Genomic DNA, 17,927 nt, shown 5'->3' with positions numbered 1-17,927 from the left:
ACCCATAGCACGTGTTCCAGAAGGTATAGCTCACTTGTCACCCCCAAAGCCAATTCCTACTTTGGCCGCCTCTCCTTCCAGGTCTCTGCTGCCAATGACTGGAACGAACTACAAAAATCTCTTAAACTGGAAGCACTTATCTCCCTCACTAGCTTTAAGCACCAGCTGTCAGAGCAGCTCACAGATCACTGCACCTGTACATAGCCCATCTATAAATAGCCCAAACAACTACCTCTTCCCCTACTGTATTTATTAATTTTGCTCCTTTGCACCCCAGTATTTCTACTTTGCAAACTCATCTACTGTCAAATCTACCATTCCAGTGTTTTAATTGCTATATTGTGTTTACTTAGTCACCATGGCCTATTTATTGCCCTTACCTCCCTTTTCTCACCTCATTTGCTCACATTGTATATAGACTTATTTTTCTACTGTATTATTGACTGTATGTTTGTTTTACTCCATGTGTAACTCTGTGTTGTTATATGTGTCGAACTGCTTTGCTTTATCTTGGCCAGGTCACAGTTGGAAAGGAGAACTTGTTCTCAACTTGCCTACCTGGTTAAATAAAGGTGAAATAAGAAATGCATTTTAAAAATGCAGCACAAACGCACTGTTGGGGCAAGAGACTCTGAATTTACAATGGCTAGCCCCAATTCGTTATATTTTTCTCTTGTGCTTTATGCTATTTGCCTTATGACTCCTGCATGCATTGTTGACCATGAACTTGCTTGTTTACCCAACCATGGGACTGTTTGTTCCCACACTCAGGACTTTAGTTGCATGGACTCTTGGCCTCCCATCCTATTCTAACCAACTCTCCCCAGCTTTGTAGTCATGTTACTTGATGAAATTGCTGTACAATATGATCTTGTCATCTAATGCACATTCAAATGTTATAAAACAACACTGAAGAGCTCTCCCTGTCCTCTGCCGTGCCTTGATTGTATTACTGCTGATTGATGTGGAAATGTACATGTACAGTACACGCTGGCCCATCTACTGTTGCTACCCAATTCTGATTTGTGCTCTGATATCTGCTTCACTGATTTCTGCACGTTAACACTAGAAGCTTTTTACCTAAAATTGATCAATTGAAAGTGTGGGTTCACAGCTCCAATCCAGATGTGCTGGTCATTACAGAGAAGTGGTTAAGAAAGAGTGTTTTGAATACTTATGTTAACCTTTCTGGTTATAACCTTTTTTCGGCAAGAGAGCTCTTCCAAAGGTGGTGGAGTGGCAATCTTTACCAAGGATCATCTTCAGTGCTTGGTTGTCTCCACCAAGTCTGTCCCCAAACAATTTGATTTGCTGGTTTTACGCATTAAACTTTCAAATAACTCTTTGTTGACTGTTGCTGGGTGTTATCGGCCACTATCAGCACCGGCCTTTACCCTAAATGCCCTAAGCTCTCTCCTTACACTAAGTCTGAATTTGTCCTGCCAGGTGACCTAAACTGGGACATGCTTAAACCACCTGACCAAGTCCTAAAGCAATGGGACTCCCTAAATCTTTCTCAGAATATTACCAATCCCTCAAGATATGACTCCAAACCCCAAGAAAAGGCTACTCTCCTTGATGTTATCCTTACAAATAAGCCTGACAGGTATCAGTCTGTTGTTTTCTATAATGACCTTAGTGATGACTGTTTTACAGCCCGTGTTCATAATGGCTCCTCAGTGAAACATCCTGTCCTGATTTGTCATAGATGCTTGCTAAAGAACTCTGAGCAAGCCTTCCTTCATGACCTGGCCTCTGTAAATTGGTATATAATCAGCTTGATTCCCTCTGTCGAAGAAGCTTGGACCTTCTTTTTTAATATTTTCATTGGTATTGTTAACAAATACGCCCCCATAAAGAAAAGGAGAATTAAAAACAGGTTTAGCCCCTGGTTGGACCGTGATCTGGCAGACTTACTCCACCTCAAGAATATCATTTGGCGAAAGGCTCAGGAACACGCATACTCAGGCTGACTGGCTCTGGTTCAGGCAAATGAGCAATAAGTGCACTCAGGCTATCCGGAAGGCCAAAGTTAGTTTCTTTAAGGAGCAGTTCTCTCTGTGGGTCTAACCCCAAAAAGTTCTGGAAATGGTTAAAGACCTGGAATAAACCCTCCTCCTCACAGCTACCCATGTCCCTTAATATTGATGATGCGGTTGTTACTGACAAGGAGCACATGGCTGAACTCTTTAATCACCACTGCATTGTCAGGATTCCTATTTGACTCTGCCATACCTCCTTGCCCGTTCAACATTTCCTCATCTCCCACCCCTTCTAATGCGACTATCCCCGATGCCCCTCCCTCTTTTTCCTCTGCCCCACTACAAAGTTTCTCCCTGCAGGCGGTCACTGAGTCCGAGGTGCTAAAGGAGCTCTTTAAACTTGACCCCAATGTTTCTTCTTTAAGGTTGCTGCCCCGATCATCACCAACCTATAGATGCTTGTTTTGGTTTTTTGCGACAGAGCCTGGGCGCGAACATAGAGTCTCTGGTGGCACAGCTAGCGCTGCAATGCAGTGCCCTAGACCACTGTGCCACCCGGGAGGCCCTATCTCTGACCTTTTTAACCTCTCTGGGGAGGTTCCCATTGCTTGGAGGGCAGCCACAGAGCATCCTTTATTTAAAGGATCAGGCTGATCCTAACTATTGTAGGCTAATTTCTATTTTGCCCTGTTTATCAAAAGTGTTTGAAAAACTTGTCAATAATCAACTGACTGACTTTCTTGACGTCTATAGTATTCTCTCTGGTACGCAATCTGGTTTCCGCTCAGGTTATGAATCTGTCACTGCAACCTTAAAAGGTCCTAAATGACATCACAATTGCCCTTGATTCTAAGCAGTGTTGTGCTTTTGATACGGTAGACCATTCCATTCTTGTGGACCGGCTTACGAGTATTGATGTCTCTGAGGGATCTTTGGCCAGGTGTGCTAACTACCTCTCTCAAAGAGAGCAGTGTATAAAGTCAGAACATCTACTGTCTCAGTCACTGCCTGTCACCAAAGGAGTACCCCAAGGCTCATTCCTAGGTCCCACGCTCTTCTCAATTTACAACATAGCTCAAGCAGTAGGAAGCTCTTTCATCCATGTATATGTAGATGATAGTCTTATACTCCGTTGGTGTTAAACACTCTACAACAAAGGTTTCTTAGTGTCCAACAAGCTTTCTCTGCCCTTAACCTTGTTCTGATCACCTCCAAAACAGAGGTCATGTAGTTTGGTAAAAAGAATGCCCCTTTCCACACAGGTGTGATTACTACCTCTGAGGGTTTAGAGCTTGAGGTACCTCATACAAGTACTTGGGAGTATGGCTAGATGGTACACTGTCCTTCTCTCAGCACATATCACAGCTGCAGGCTAAGGTTAAATCTAGACTTGGTTTCTTCTATCGTAATCACTCCTCTTTCACCCCAGCTGTCAAACTAACACTGATTCAGATGACCATCATACCCATGCTAGACTACGGAGAATATTTATAGATTGACCGGTAAGGGTGCCCTCGAGCAGCTAGATGTTCTTTACTTTTCGGCCATCAGATTTGCCACCAATGCTCCTCATAGGGCACATCACTGCACTCTATACTCCTCTGTAAACTGGTCATCTCTGTATACCTGTCGCAAGACCCACTGGTTGATGCTTATTTATAAAACCCTCTTAGGCCTCACTCCCCCCTATCTGAGATACCTACTGCAGCCCTCATCCTCCACATACAACACCCGTTCTGCAAGACACATTCTGTTAAAGGTCACCAAAGCGCACACATCCCTGGGTCGCTCCTCTTTTCAGTTTGCTGCAGCTAGCGACTGGAATGAGCTGCAAACACTCAAACTGGACAGTTTTATCTCAATCTCTTACGTCAAAGACTCAATCATGGACACTCTTACTGACAGTTGTGGCTGCTTCACGTGATGTATTGTTGTCTCTACCTTCTTGCCCTTTTTGTTGTCTGTGCGTAATAATGTTTGTACTATGTTGTCTTGCTACCATGCTGTGTTTTCATGTGTTGCTGCCATGTTATGTTGTCGTCTTAGGTCTGTCTTTACAGTGCCTTGCGAAAGTATTCGGCCCCCTTGAACTTTGCGACCTTTTGCCACATTTCAGGCTTCAAACATAAAGATATAAAACTGTATTTTTTTGTGAAGAATCAACAACAAGTGGGATACAATCATGAAGTGGAACGACATTTATTGGATATTTCAAACTTTTTTAACAAATCAAAAACTGAAAAATTGGGCATGCAAAATTATTCAGCCCCTTTACTTTCAGTGCAGCAAACTCTCTCCAGAAGTTCAGTGAGGATCTCTGAATGATCCAATGTTGACCTAAATGACTAATGATGATAAATACAATCCACCTGTGTGTAATCAAGTCTCCGTATAAATGCACCTGCACTGTGATAGTCTCAGAGGTCCGTTAAAAGCGCAGAGAGCATCATGAAGAACAAGGAACACACCAGGCAGGTCCGAGATACTGTTGTGAAGAAGTTTAAAGCCGGATTTGGATACAAAAAGATTTCCCAAGCTTTAAACATCCCAAGGAGCACTGTGCAAGCGATAATATGGAAATGGAAGGAGTATCAGACCACTGCAAATCTACCAAGACCTGGCCGTCCCTCTAAACTTTCAGCTCATACAAGGAGAAGACTGATCAGAGATGCAGCCAAGAGGCCCATGATCACTCTGGATGAACTGCAGAGATCTACAGCTGAGGTGGGAGACTCTATCCATAGGACAACAATCGTATATTCGTATATTGCACAAATCTGGCCTTTATGGAAGAGTGGCAAGAAGAAAGCCATTTCTTAAAGATATCCATAAAAAGTGTCGTTTAAATTTTGCCACAAGCCACCTGGGAGACACACCAAACATGTGGAAGAATGTGCTCTGGTCAGATGAAACCAAAATTGAACTTTTTGGCAACAATGCAAGACGTTATGTTTGGCGTAAAAGCAACACAGCTCATCACCCTGAACACACCATCCCCACTGTCAAACATGGTGGTGGCAGCATCATGGTTTGGGCCTGCTTTTCTTCAGCAGGGACAGGGAAGATGGTTAAAATTGATGGGAAGATGGATGGAGCCAAATACAGGACCATTCTGGAAGAAAACCTGATGAAGTCTGCAAAAGACCTGAGACTGGGACGGAGATTTGTCTTCCAACAAGACAATGATCCAAAACATAAAGCAAAATCTACAATGGAATGGTTCAAAAATAAACATATCCAGGTGTTAGAATGGCCAAGTCAAAAGTCCAGACCTGAATCCAATCGAGAATCTGTGGAAAGAACTGAAAACTGCTGTTCACAAACGCTCTCCATCCAACCTCACTGAGCTCGAGCTGTTTTGCAAGGAGGAATGGGAAAAAAAATCAGTCTCTCGATGTGCAAAACTGATAGAGACATACCCCAAGCGACTTACAGCTGTAATTGCAGCAAAAGGTGGCGCTACAAAGTATTAACTTAAGGGGGCTGAATAATTTTGCACGCCCAATTTTTCAGTTTTTGATTTGTTAAAAAAGTTAGAAATATCCAATAAATGTCGTTCCACTTCATGATTGTGTCCCACTTGTTGTTGATTCTTCACAAAAAATACAGTTTTATATCTTTGTTTGAAGCCTGAAATGTGGCAAAAGGTCGCAAAGTTCAAGGGGGCCGAATACTTTCGCAAGGCACTGTATGTAGTGTTATGGTGTCTCTTGTCGATGTGTGTTTTGTCCTATATTTTTTCATCCCAGTCCCCGTAGGAGGCCTTTTGGTAGGCCGTCATTGTAAATAAGAATGTTCTTAACTGACTTGCCTAGTTAAAATAAAATACCATGGCCAAAAACAAAAAAAAAAAAGACAGATTCTATCATTATGAAAGATTTTTAATATATGTTCTTATAAAATAATGAAAACAATTTACACTTTTAAAATGTACACAGTCATTGATACAACATCCCCAAGAAAAACAATGTTCAACCGTAAGTTTTCGTCAATGCATAAAGCACTCCTGCCTCATGCAGAATGCACCAACAAAGTAAGAAAAACTATGTAAATCATACAAATCAGCTCTATACAAAGATTTAAAATCTAACGGCATATACAGAAATACAAATAAAGTACCCTCTTAATTCCACTATTTTGTATTTTATTTCTCAAAAGTGGCCAATATGTTCCAAAAATAAATTAGACAAATATTAAACATCTAAAAAAAAAAAAAAAAAATCATACAATTGATCCATTTACCAAGTTTCGATGTTACCATTTGTGATTTGTGCACATGCAACATTGATGCACCGAGCTATGTTCAACATGTACAGTACAAGTTTGGACACACCTACTCATTCAAGGGTTTTCTTTATTTTTTTACTATTTTCTACATTGTAGAATAATAGTGGAGACAACAAAACAATGAAATAATCTCCTGGAATGCATTTCAATTAACAGGTGTGCCTTGTTAAAAGTTAATATGTGGAATTTATTTCCTTCTTAATACGTTTCAGACAATCAGTTGTGTTGTGACAAGGTAGGGTTTGGTATACAGAAGATAGCCCTATCTGGTAAAAGACTAAGTCCATATTATGGCACGGACATCTCAAATAAGCAAAGAGAAACAACAGTCCATCATGACTTTAAGACATGAAGCTCAGTCAATTCAGAACATTTCAAGAACTTCTAAAGTTTCTTCAAGTGGAGTCTCAAGAACCATCAAGCGCTATGACGAAACTGGCTCTCATGAGGACCGCCACAGATAAGTTCATTAGAGTTAACTGCACCTCATAAATCGTCAATTAACTGCACCTCAGATTGTTACTTGAAATCTGTGAGGTACAAACACATCTCAACATCAACGGTTCGAGGAGACTGCGTGAATCATGCCTTCATGGTCAAATTGCTGCAAAGAAACCACTACTAAAGGACACGAATAATAAGAGACTTGCTTGGGCCAAAAAACACAAGAAATCTGTCCTTTGGTCTGATAAATCCAAAACTGCATTCTGTAGCGATACGCCATGCCATCTGGTTTACACTTAGTGGGACTATCATTTGTTTTTCAACAGGACAATGACCCAACACACCTCCAGGCAGTGTAAGGGCTATTTGACCAAGAAGCAGAGTGATAGAGTGCTGCATCAGATGACCTGGCCTCCACAATCACCCGACCTCAACCCAATTGAGATGGTTTGGGATGAGTTGGACTGCAGAGTGAAGGGAAATCATTCCAGGTGAAGCTGGTTGATGGATACAAAGCTGTCATCAAGGCAAAGGGTGGCTACTTTGAAGAATCTCACATATAAAATATATTTGATATGGCTAACACTTTTTTTGGTTACTACATGATTCCATGTGTCATTTCATAGTTTTGATGTCTTCACTATTTATTCTACAATGTAGAAAATAGCAAAAATAAAAACACTTGAATTAGTAGGTCTGTCCAAACTTTTGACTGGTACTGCATTTAACTACAGTTTTCTTGAAATCAAATACAGCCAAACTAAATCCTTAAAAACACCCATACCCCTCCACACACAAATAAACAAAATAAAGATTAAGACATTGCAGATATCAACATCACAGCACATTTGCTGAGCTTCAGTGATAACATGAGTGTGTAGGGTTATGTTTGAGTTGCTCTTGGTATGTCCAAGATGATATAACTGGCTGGAGGAGGATGAGGCAGCTTACAGTACACAGAGAAATGGAGACAGATGTCTGTACAGTGCATTCGGAAAGTATTCAGACCCCTTGACTTTTTCCACTTTGTTACGTTACAGCCTTATTCTAAGATGGAGTCAATTGTTTTATCTCCTCATGACTCTACACACAATACCCCCACATTTTTCACATTTATAAAAAATATCACATTTGCATAAGTATTCAGACCCTTTACTCAGTACTTTGTTGAAGCACCTTTGGCAGCGATTATTACCTCAAGTCTTCTTGGGAATGACACTACAAGCTTGGCACACCTGTATTTGAGGCGTTACTCCCATTCTTCTCTGCAGATCGTCTCAAGCTCTGTCAGGTTGGATGGGGAGCATCGCTGCACAGCTATTTTCAGGTCACTCGAGATGTTTGAGCGGGGTTCAAAGTCCTGGCTCTGGAGATGGCTTTTAAAGATCTCGCTGTTCTTTGCTCCGTTCATCTCTCTCTCTATCCTGACGAGTCTCCCTGCTGTTGAAAAACATATCCACAGCATGATGCTGCCACCACCATGCTTCACCGTAGTGATGGTGCCAGGCTGTCATGTGCCTTTTACTGAGGAGTGGCTTCCGTCTGGCCACTCTACCTTAAAGGCCTGATTGGTGGAGTGCTGCAGAGATGGTTGTCCTTCTGGAAGATTCTCCCATCTCCACACAGGAACTCTGGAGCCATGTCAGAATGACCATCGGGTTCTTGGTCACCTCCCTGAGCAAGGCCCTTCTCCCCCGATTGCTCAGTTTGGCTTTGCGGCCAGCTCTAGGAAGTCTTGGTGGTTCCAAACTTCTTCCATTTAAGAATGGAGGCCACTGTGTTCTTGGGGACCTTCAATACTGCAGACATTTTTTGGTACCCTTCCCCAGAGCTGTGCCTCGACACAATCCTGTCTCGGAGCTCTACGGACAATTCCTTCGACCTCATGGCTTGGTTTTTGCTCTAACATGCACTGTCCACTGTGGGACCTTATATCGACAGGTGTGTGCCTTTCCAAATCATGTCCAACCAATTGAATTTACCACAGGTGGACTCCAATCAAGTTGTAGAAACATCTCAAGGATGATCAATGGAAACAGGATGCACCTGAGCTCAATTAAGTCTCAAAGAAAAGGGTCTGAATACTTAAGTAAATAAATTTGCAACAATTTCTAAAAACCTGTTTTCGCTCAGTCATTATGGGGTATTGTGAGTAGATTGATGAGTGGGAAAAAATAATTAAAATACATTTTAGAGCAAGGCTGGAACATAACAAAAGAGGTTTGAATACTTTCCGAATGTACTGTACATGTTGCTCTTATCTCAACGTCATGTCTCTCGTAAATGTACAGATGTTTCTGAAAGAGTGAGGGCAGGGTTGTGTAGTTTGTTTTGTATGTTTTGTGCCATATGCATGTGAATGTCCACCGATCCAGCCACAAAGGGTTTACACCATATAGGTAGGTACATGTCCACACACAAAACAATAAATACAAATAAATAGTACAGTCTGTAAAAGGGGATGTCTGGGAAGGGTCCTGAGAGTAGTGAAGGGAAGACAGGATTCCAGTTGAGGCAGGGCAGGGGGAGGTTCCTGAAAAGGGGGTCTTACGACGACTTAACTGTGCTCGGGGGTTACATTTAACGGAACCAAAATAGTCATATGGTCCTTCAGCAGACATTTTCAGAATTTTAGTAAATGGATGTGGTCCAAACGAGAATTGAAACCCACACCGTTGGTTCTGCCAGCTCCATGCTGCCCTCCATTTATCCCACATTCATCACAATCAATGGACACACATCGGTAAGAAAAATAGTTTCTATACAGAATATAACCAAGCGTAGGTGTTGATTTAGTTTAGTGTATTCCTGTCGTATGGACATTGTTTGTTTGTTTTCGAAATGGCCACACGTTTCACAGACCCATCACCACAGGATAAGTTACTTAAGTTATTTAGCTAGGTCTCACAGTTGTGTATAAATTGTTCAGTTTGACTCTGCAGACACGAGGACTGTTAGCAAAACAGTATGTATAATATCCCTTCATTCTAGCAAACACACACAGCTATTGTACCACGACACAGGTGCTACAGTGTTTAAGAGATCATTTCTATGTCTTTTCTAAATGCATACAGATGTGTGTACTAGCAGTTGGTAAACAAAACAGAAACCACAAAATATGATAATTCTACATATGTTAAAAAAAAAATGCTTAGATATTTGTAAATACCTTTAACATTGACCGTTAACCCAGAAAACTGAGATGAGATACTATCATTGAGTTTATGACACTATATTCTGTCTCTGAACGAACAAGATGTCTCATCTCACTAGCGTAGCGGTCATAACACAGCGTGCTCATGACTGAAATGCCCCGTGCCAACCTATCACACACACACACACACACACACTCAACAAAGTGTATCAGTACAATATGCATGTGTTCAAACTATATGTTGAACCACACGGGCAAAACTACAGTACCACATATTTTATAAACACACGTATCCCAGAGCATTCTGGGAGTTGTAGTCTCTCTTTTTTTTTTTTGAGCCAGAGCTCGTGTTTGCTTTTGGCTGATTCGCTTCAGGAACAGTATTAGGCCTCTCTGGGTGATCTAGTGTTCTAAGGTTCATAACATCTCTCCTCTTTATTGGCTTTTCTCTGACGCAGGAGTGTACAAAAATAAAAACCTACAAGCAGGGACAGAGGGATTCACTCTGGGTGCACAGGCTGAGGGAGAGTCAGCTTGTGCTGTGTTGGGACTCTTTTAGAGTAAAAAATAGGCGTGTCTACTTGCAGGCTCTTCTGTCTAGGCAATTCGGTTTCAGATGAGCCAACAGGGATCCATTGGTTCTCTGCAGTCCCTGTGTCCATCCAGCCCAGAGCGAGGCATGGTTTCTGGTTGTGCGCCACAGAGAAGGTGGCGGCATAACGACAGGTCTCTCTCCCCAGAGCAGGTCAGTGGTGGAGAGGTAGTGCTCCTCTTCTCCCCTACCATCCTACCCCTCTAGGAGAGGCAGGAGGGAGATGGTGTGGTTGGAATGTGACAGAAGCAGCAGGCGAGGGAAAGAACGTGAGAATGTAGGGGGGGGGGGGGGGGGTGCGTTCTTTCCCTCTTATTTTCTTGTACATCATTTCACACACTAACTTCTATTTTCTATTGCCCATGTATTCCACAGTGCCTAACCAGACCCACTAACAAATCCATTCCCCACTCAATCCCAACAGCATGAAACTCACTGTGACTGTTGTTCCACTAAAATCACCTTTACCCTAACCTCTTCCCTCCTCTCCATCATTCTCTGGCTTAGGTCACAAGTTCTCTCTGCGGATGCTCTCGCACTCTCGCTCCGAGGTCACTTCCTGTGTTCGTGTGAGCTCACTTCCTCTGCGGGGGGTCGGTGAAGAGCAGGCTGAACTTGCGGAGTTGCTCACTGGCCGAGTGGCTCTCTTCCTGGAGCCGCTGGTTATTCTGCCGCAGGTTAGCCATCTCAGCCAACAGGTGCACTTTGTCCTTCTTCTCCTGAGAGACAGAGAGGGAGGGAATGTGGGGGAGAGACAGAAAGAGAAAGGGAAGAAAGTGTTAATTATCTTGATCTTTCTTTTGTATTGGTATTTTCTTTTCTCCCCATTTTCGATCTTGTCTCATCGCTGCAACTCCCCAACGGGCTCGGGAGAGGCAAAGGTGGGGTCATGTGTCCTCTGAAAACATGACCCACCTAACCGCGCTCCTCGACACCCGCCCGCTCAACCCGGAAGCCAGCCGCACCAATGTCCACCAACCCAGCTCGCCACAAGGAGTCGCTAGAGTTCGATGAGCCAAGTAAAGCCACCCCGGCCAAACCCTCCCCTAACTAGGACGACGCTGGTCCAATTGTGCGCCGTCCTATGGGACTCCAGGCCACGGCTGGTTGTGGCACAGCCCGGGAATTAACCCGGGTCTGTAGTAACGCCTCTAGCACTGCCTTAGACCGCTGTGCCACTCGGGAGGCCGTTTATTTATTACCAGATTAAATTCTTGCTGTGTCAGTGGTACAGCCATTTAAATGAGCATATAGTCTAAATGTCTCTCTGGTGTAAACGGTACCTTCTCCAGGTCAGTGTTGAGCCGCTTCAGCATCACCTCTAGGCTGTACAGCCGTCCCGAGAGGTCGTTGGGTACCTCATCCCTGAAAACACACAAAGACATTTAACTCACACTGTCTAACGGGTTAATAAGTAGCAGGCAGGCCAGACGGGTTTAACAAGGTGTGTTCAACAGAACAACAGAGTTTATAAGGACCGTACAACGCAGCGTGTTAGTTTGGTAAACAAGAGGCAGTTTCAGTGACATGCTGGTTGTAGTCATGCCCTGAGACAACACAAGCTGAACAGGCTCAGACTGCTTTAACACTCCACTGTTTGTTCCCTACAGCAGGTGTACAGAGATCCTTGGTAACATGTTTGATCCATGTGTAATTACCACAGCTAACCACAGGATGGCACTGCCAGTACAGCTCTCTACATGTGACCGGTGAGGTTGACCTGACAAAAGGAAAAATGGGAAGTCCAAGTGTAGCCAGTGCTTTTATACACTCAAATACTGTGTTTAGGATCTGGAGTATCGGTGTCAAATAGACAAAACGATTCCCATCTGCTGTAACCGCCATGATTGTGGCGGCTACAGACCGCGATTGTTTGAGCTGGTGTGTGAATCGGAGACTTACCCGCTGAAGGTGGGGGTAGTGCGTGGAGTCTGAGGTGTTTGGAACTGGACTGGACTGATGATCGGCCGCATGTCTGGAACCCCAACTTGAGGCTCGGTGAGCGAGAATAGAGACACTGCCCTTTGCACTGTAACACACACACACACACAGTTACAAGACTGCATTTCCCCCTTCGCAGTCAGCTACCAAACAACAAAGGCTTTCCCCCCCAATCCCCCATCTTCGCAAGGTCTCCAGGGAGATTTCACCCAGTCAAGCCCGTCAAGGAGCAGCCCAGCTGGGCTAGGGGCTATAACTGAGGCCCAGGATCATGTCTCAGTTGGTCCCTGCCCGCTGGAGCTGCTGTGAGAGGGTTTGTGGTGGCAGGGGACCAGATATCTGAACACACACACACAGAATACTCACACTCACCCTCGTAGGCCTTGGCAGCGTTGACCAGGCTGGCCCACTCCAGGCCACAGGCAGTGTCAGGCAGGGGTATGAGCCCCGGGTCCAGCCTCCTCAGGGGGGGAACCTTATCCCTTACCTCTTTCAATGACAGCTCAGACGCAGACATAGGGACTGGCCAGCCGGGAGGAGAGCAAGGAGGTCAAATTAACTAAAGACTTAGCAGATTAGCATTCATGACGACGTCGCATGATAAACTTTGCTTCTTGAAAGTCATGCATCTTGAAAACATGACAGCTGACATGCAAAACATTTTGGGACAGTGTGAAAAGTGGACTGGTTAAAGAAACGCCAAAATATCGTTTTTGAGTGGACTACTCCTTTAAAAGTAGCACATAAAATGATTCCTTGTATAACTATAACTGAGCTCTGTGCGTTCTTGACATACCATAATTAGGTACGGATACAGGGAAGTGAGAAGGTAACGACATCAAGCTGTGGCCCCACTCACCCTTCTTGTTGGGCATGTGGCTGGCAGAGTGTGCATGGCGCCGGGTGGGCAGGGTGGAGGTGAACAGCAGGTCGCTGGGAGTGCCCTGGTCAAACAGGGGGGCAGTGCTGGCATAGCTGGCATCCCTGCGCCCGCTGCACAGAGACTCGTCTGAGAACGTGCGCTGAAGAGTGCGCCGAGGAGACTGAAAAGAGAAGGGAGGGAGGTTAGTTGTGGGGTAGTATGTTTGTGTGTGTGTACATGTACTGTGTGTTTGTGTGTGTGTACTGTGTGTGTCCCTCACCATGTCTCTTTGTGGTATCTCTCCAGGGCTGTCCATGATGATGAGTTTCTTCAGGTCGTCCTCGACGGTGCTCTTGTGGGATCTCCGTGGAGACCGCAGGTCCCTTAGCGACGCTCTGAGACGGGGCTGTCCGAACACGTTCTTAGAATTCACGTCCACCTGTCTGAACACACACAGAGCAGGAATATAGGTTAAATACAGCAACAACTTATCACACCGGGCATGGCTTAACACAGTGGCGTGATGCTTACTTTTGTGCTGGTGGTGCACACACACACACTTACTTCTTGCTGCTGTTGCTGTCAGAGCAGTAGGTAGTGGGTATGTTTGAAGGGGAGGGGGCGTTGTCATCTGGTTGCCAGGGGCCCAGCCTGTTCTTGCTGCATAAGGCCTTGGGGGCGGAGCTAGAGAGAGGGGTGGAGCTGAGTAGAGCAGAGTTGGGCGTGACCGTGGCGGCTCGGACCGGTCGCGATTTCTCTGCTGCAGGGGTCTTGTAACCCTGGGGTGTGTAGCAGGCCCTGTGACGACACACAAACAGACACACGCTCCAATCCATTAATCGATCTCCATCTATTTACATGTATAACAAAGTCAATATCAATGGTGCATAGGTTTAGGAGATACACACATGCTTGAATTGACGGATCGATTCAGGGTGAGATCCATAACAGACATAACAAGCCACACGTCATGCAGAACAGCTGCTGGTGGAATTCACCTCTCAAATCCCATTTGTCTCCCAACTAAATTCCACCAACAACAAAAAAAGGCACCTCAACCCACAGCATAATCAGTGATTATCCCTGATCAGCCATCATGACTTTCCGTGCACACCATCCACCCAATCACTCGAGCAAACCAACCATCTACAAAATGTCCATCCAACCCACAATCTACAAAATGTCAATCCAACCAACCCTCAATCTACAAAATGTCCATCCAACCAACCCACAATCTACAAAATGTCCCTCCAACCAACCCACCATCTACAAAATGTCCCTCCAACCAACCCACCATCTACAAAATGTCCCTCCAACCAACCCACCATCAACAAAATGTCCCTCCAACCAACCCACCATCAACAAAATGTCCCTCCAACCCACCATCAACAAAATGTCCCTCCAACCCACCATCAACAAAATGTCCCTCCAACCCACCATCAACAAAATGTCCCTCCAACCCACCATCAACAAAATGTCCCTCCAACCCACCATCAACAAAATGTCCCTCCAACCCACCATCAACAAAATGTCCCTCCAACCCACCATCAACAAAATGTCCCTCCAAACCACCATCTCGCCATACCTCCACCCATCCATCTCACCACTCACACGTCTCTGTCCCCATTTCCTAAGCTCCTGTACCACAGTTTAGACTACATACCTTGTATGTTACGTGTTGGGTGCCTCTGTGTGTCAGAATGCCAGTGTCCTGTCCTGTTCCCTGAGTGACTGGGGATAGACTGGGGAGTTTAAACCCCCAATCCTTTAATCCCCTATAGGAGTAGCTGGACTCTCTAAATATGTGTCCACATATATGTAGGGCAGGGGTGATACATCTGACCCATACATGCCCCCCATAGGGATTAAACCCTTGTGTGTTTTGGCATGTTCAGCATGAGGGGTGGGATGCCTGTGTGGAGAAAGCATACAGTTCTTTCTCCTCCCCTTTCCACTCTCTTTCCACTACTAAAAGCCAACCTGAGTTTGAGTGTATAAGCGCTATGCGCAGTGTGTGTGTTTTTGTGTCTCTCCTACCTGGGTTTTAATGAGTCTGGCTTCTCCACGTTGGATCCAGGAGGGAAGGTGCGTGTGCGGTATCCTTTGTTCTGATTGGCAGGTAATACAGGCGATGACTGCAGTCTCCGCCCCTCGACGACGTTGCCCCTCGCCTCAGAGAGATCCTGCAGCCCGCTATTATAGGTTGCTGAACAGTGCAGAGGCTTCTGTGATTGGCTGGACTGGTTTCCGTGGCGTGCACCAGGCTTGGTGTTGTAGAGGGTGGGGGCGTCGATGCCGCTGTCACTGGAGCCGCCCTTACTGAGGGGGTCGGGGTCAGGTTCGGCCCGTTCACCTAGGTAACCCCGGGACCCCCCCGGGCCTCCTCTCTCCCCCCCGGCCCCGTCGAACCAGCGCTCGTCACTGTGGCTGCTGGACGCGTTACTGGAGAGAGTGTTACTGCTGGAGTGGCTGGAGTACTGGGTCTCACCCTACAGAGAGCGGGATGAGGTGAGAGAGAAAGAGACGGTAGATACACAGAAAAGCAACAGGCAGAAAATCTCTCTAAATAAAAGATGACAGTTATATCTGACCTTTGAGTGTCTGTTGGGGGAGTCTTTCCCTGGGACATCCTGTCGGGTGGGTTTCCTCTGCCCCCCTCTTCCTGGACCCCGAGATGATGAAGTTGGGACATGCCATAGGGGCTCTGGGCAGAAAAACACACACACACAAACCATTACACATTACTCATCACAGGCCTAATGTAGTGACAGGTGTGGTATGTAGGCCATATTCTGTGTGTCTGGTCACAGGTAATACACAGTGTATTGAGGTAGTCAGAATTCAAGACCCTTTTCTGGTGATGGATGGAGAACTCAGTTCGATTTGGAGACACTCCAATTGACTGTCTTTAATCCGGACTCTTTATTTCTGTGTGTACGCATATGTACAGTTTAAGTCGGAAGTTTACATACACATACATTTAAACTCAGTTTTTTCACAATTCCTGACATTTTAATCCTAGTAAAAATTCCCAGTTTTAGGTCAGTTAGGATCACCACTTTATTTTAAGAATGTGAAATGTCAGAATAATGGTAGAGAGAATTATTTATTTCAGCTTTTATTTCTTTCATCACATTCCCAGTGGGTCAAAAGTTTACATACGCTCAATTAGTATTTGGTACCATTGCCTTTAAATTGTTTAACTTGGGTCAAACATTTCGGGTAGCCTTCCACAAGCTTCCCACAATAAATTGGGTGAATTGTGGCCCATTCCTCCTGATAGAGCTGGTGTAACTGAGTCAGGTTTGTAAAGCCTCCTTGCTCGCACACGCTTTTTCAGTTCTGCCCACAAATCTTCTATAGGATTGAGGCCAGGGCTTTGTGTTGTCCTTAAGCCATTTTGCCACAACTTTGGAAGTATGCTTGGGGTCATTGTCCATTTGGAAGACCCATTGGCAACCAAGCTTCAACTTCCTGATTGATCTCGAGATGTTGCTTCAATATATCCACGTAATTTTCCTTCCCCATGATGCCATCTATTTTGTGAAGTGCACCAGGCCCTCCTGCAGCAAGGCACCCCACAACATAATGCTGCCACCCCTGTGCTTCACAGTTGGGATGGTGTTCTTCGGCTTGCAATCCTCCTCCTTTTTCCTTCAAACATAACGATGGTCATTATGGCAAAACAGTTATATTTTTGTTTCATCAGACCAGAGGACATTTCTCCAAAAAGTACAATCTTTGTCCCCATGTGCAGTTGCAAACTGTAGTCTGGCTTTTTTATGGTGTTTTTCTTTTTTTTGAGCAGTGTATAAACACACACAAACATATAGAGGAGTATATATATATACTGCTCAAAAAAATAAAGGGAACACTTAAACAACACAATGTAACTCCAAGTCAATCACACTTCTGTGAAATCAAACAGTCCACTTAGGAAGCAACACTGATTGACAATACATTTCGCATGCTGTTGTGCAAATGGAATAGACAACAGGTGGAAATTATAGGCAATTAGCAAGACATCCTCAATAAAGGAGTGGTTCTGCAGGTGATGACCACAGACCACTTCTCAGTTCCTATGCTTCCTGGCTGATGTTTTGGTCACTTTTTAATGCTGGCAGTGCTTTCACTCTATTGGTAGCATGAGACGGAGTCTACAACCCACACAAGTGGCTCAGGTAGTGCAGCTCATCCAGGATGGCACATCAATGCGAGCTGTGGCAAGAAGGTTTGCTGTGTCTGTCACCGTGTCCAGAGCATGGAGGTGCTACCAGGAGACAGGCCAGTACATCAGGAGACGTGGAGGAGGGCAACAACCCAGTAGCAGGACCGCTACCTCTGCCTTTGTGCAAGGAGGAGCAGAAGGAGCACTGCCAGAGCCCTGCAAAATGACCTCCAGCAGGCCACAAATGTGCATGTGTCTGCTCAAACGGTCAGAAACAGACTCCATGAGGGTGGTATGAGGGCCCGACGTCCACAGGTGGGGGTTGTGCTTACAGCCCAACACCGTGCAGGACGTTTGGCATTTGCCAGAGAACACCAAGATTGGCAAATTTGCCACTGGCACCCTGTGCTCTTCACAGATGAAAGAAGGTTCACACTGAGCACATGTGACAGACGTGACAGTCTGAAGACGCCGTGGAGAACGTTCTGCTGCCTGCA

General features: G+C 45.0%; 1 protein-coding gene across 3 annotated transcripts in view; it reads right to left on the bottom strand.

The window, feature by feature from the left end:
• Positions 1–8,785: 8,785 nt before the first annotated feature.
• LOC110507407 (signal-induced proliferation-associated 1-like protein 3) overlaps positions 8,786–17,927 on the bottom strand; it is a 95,048-nt gene continuing 85,906 nt past the window's right edge. For 2 of the 3 annotated variants that reach the window (XM_021587390.2, XM_036964759.1), the window contains 9 exons: positions 15,854–15,966; positions 15,300–15,751; positions 13,827–14,060; positions 13,543–13,705; positions 13,260–13,443; positions 12,767–12,922; positions 12,362–12,488; positions 11,743–11,824; positions 8,786–11,178 (listed from right to left, as the gene is read on the bottom strand). In XM_021587390.2, coding sequence (XP_021443065.2) covers positions 11,035–11,178; positions 11,743–11,824; positions 12,362–12,488; positions 12,767–12,922; positions 13,260–13,443; positions 13,543–13,705; positions 13,827–14,060; positions 15,300–15,751; positions 15,854–15,966 — 1,655 coding nt within the window. In that variant the 3' untranslated portion in view covers positions 8,786–11,034. The remainder of the gene's footprint in view (positions 11,179–11,742; positions 11,825–12,361; positions 12,489–12,766; positions 12,923–13,259; positions 13,444–13,542; positions 13,706–13,826; positions 14,061–15,299; positions 15,752–15,853; positions 15,967–17,927) is intronic. The other variant, XM_036964760.1, reaches the window with a different exon arrangement.

This window comes from Oncorhynchus mykiss, chromosome 27 (genome assembly GCF_013265735.2).
Source record: "Oncorhynchus mykiss isolate Arlee chromosome 27, USDA_OmykA_1.1, whole genome shotgun sequence".
NCBI lineage: Eukaryota > Metazoa > Chordata > Actinopteri > Salmoniformes > Salmonidae > Oncorhynchus > Oncorhynchus mykiss.
This window is presented reverse-complemented; position numbering and strand designations above follow the sequence as displayed.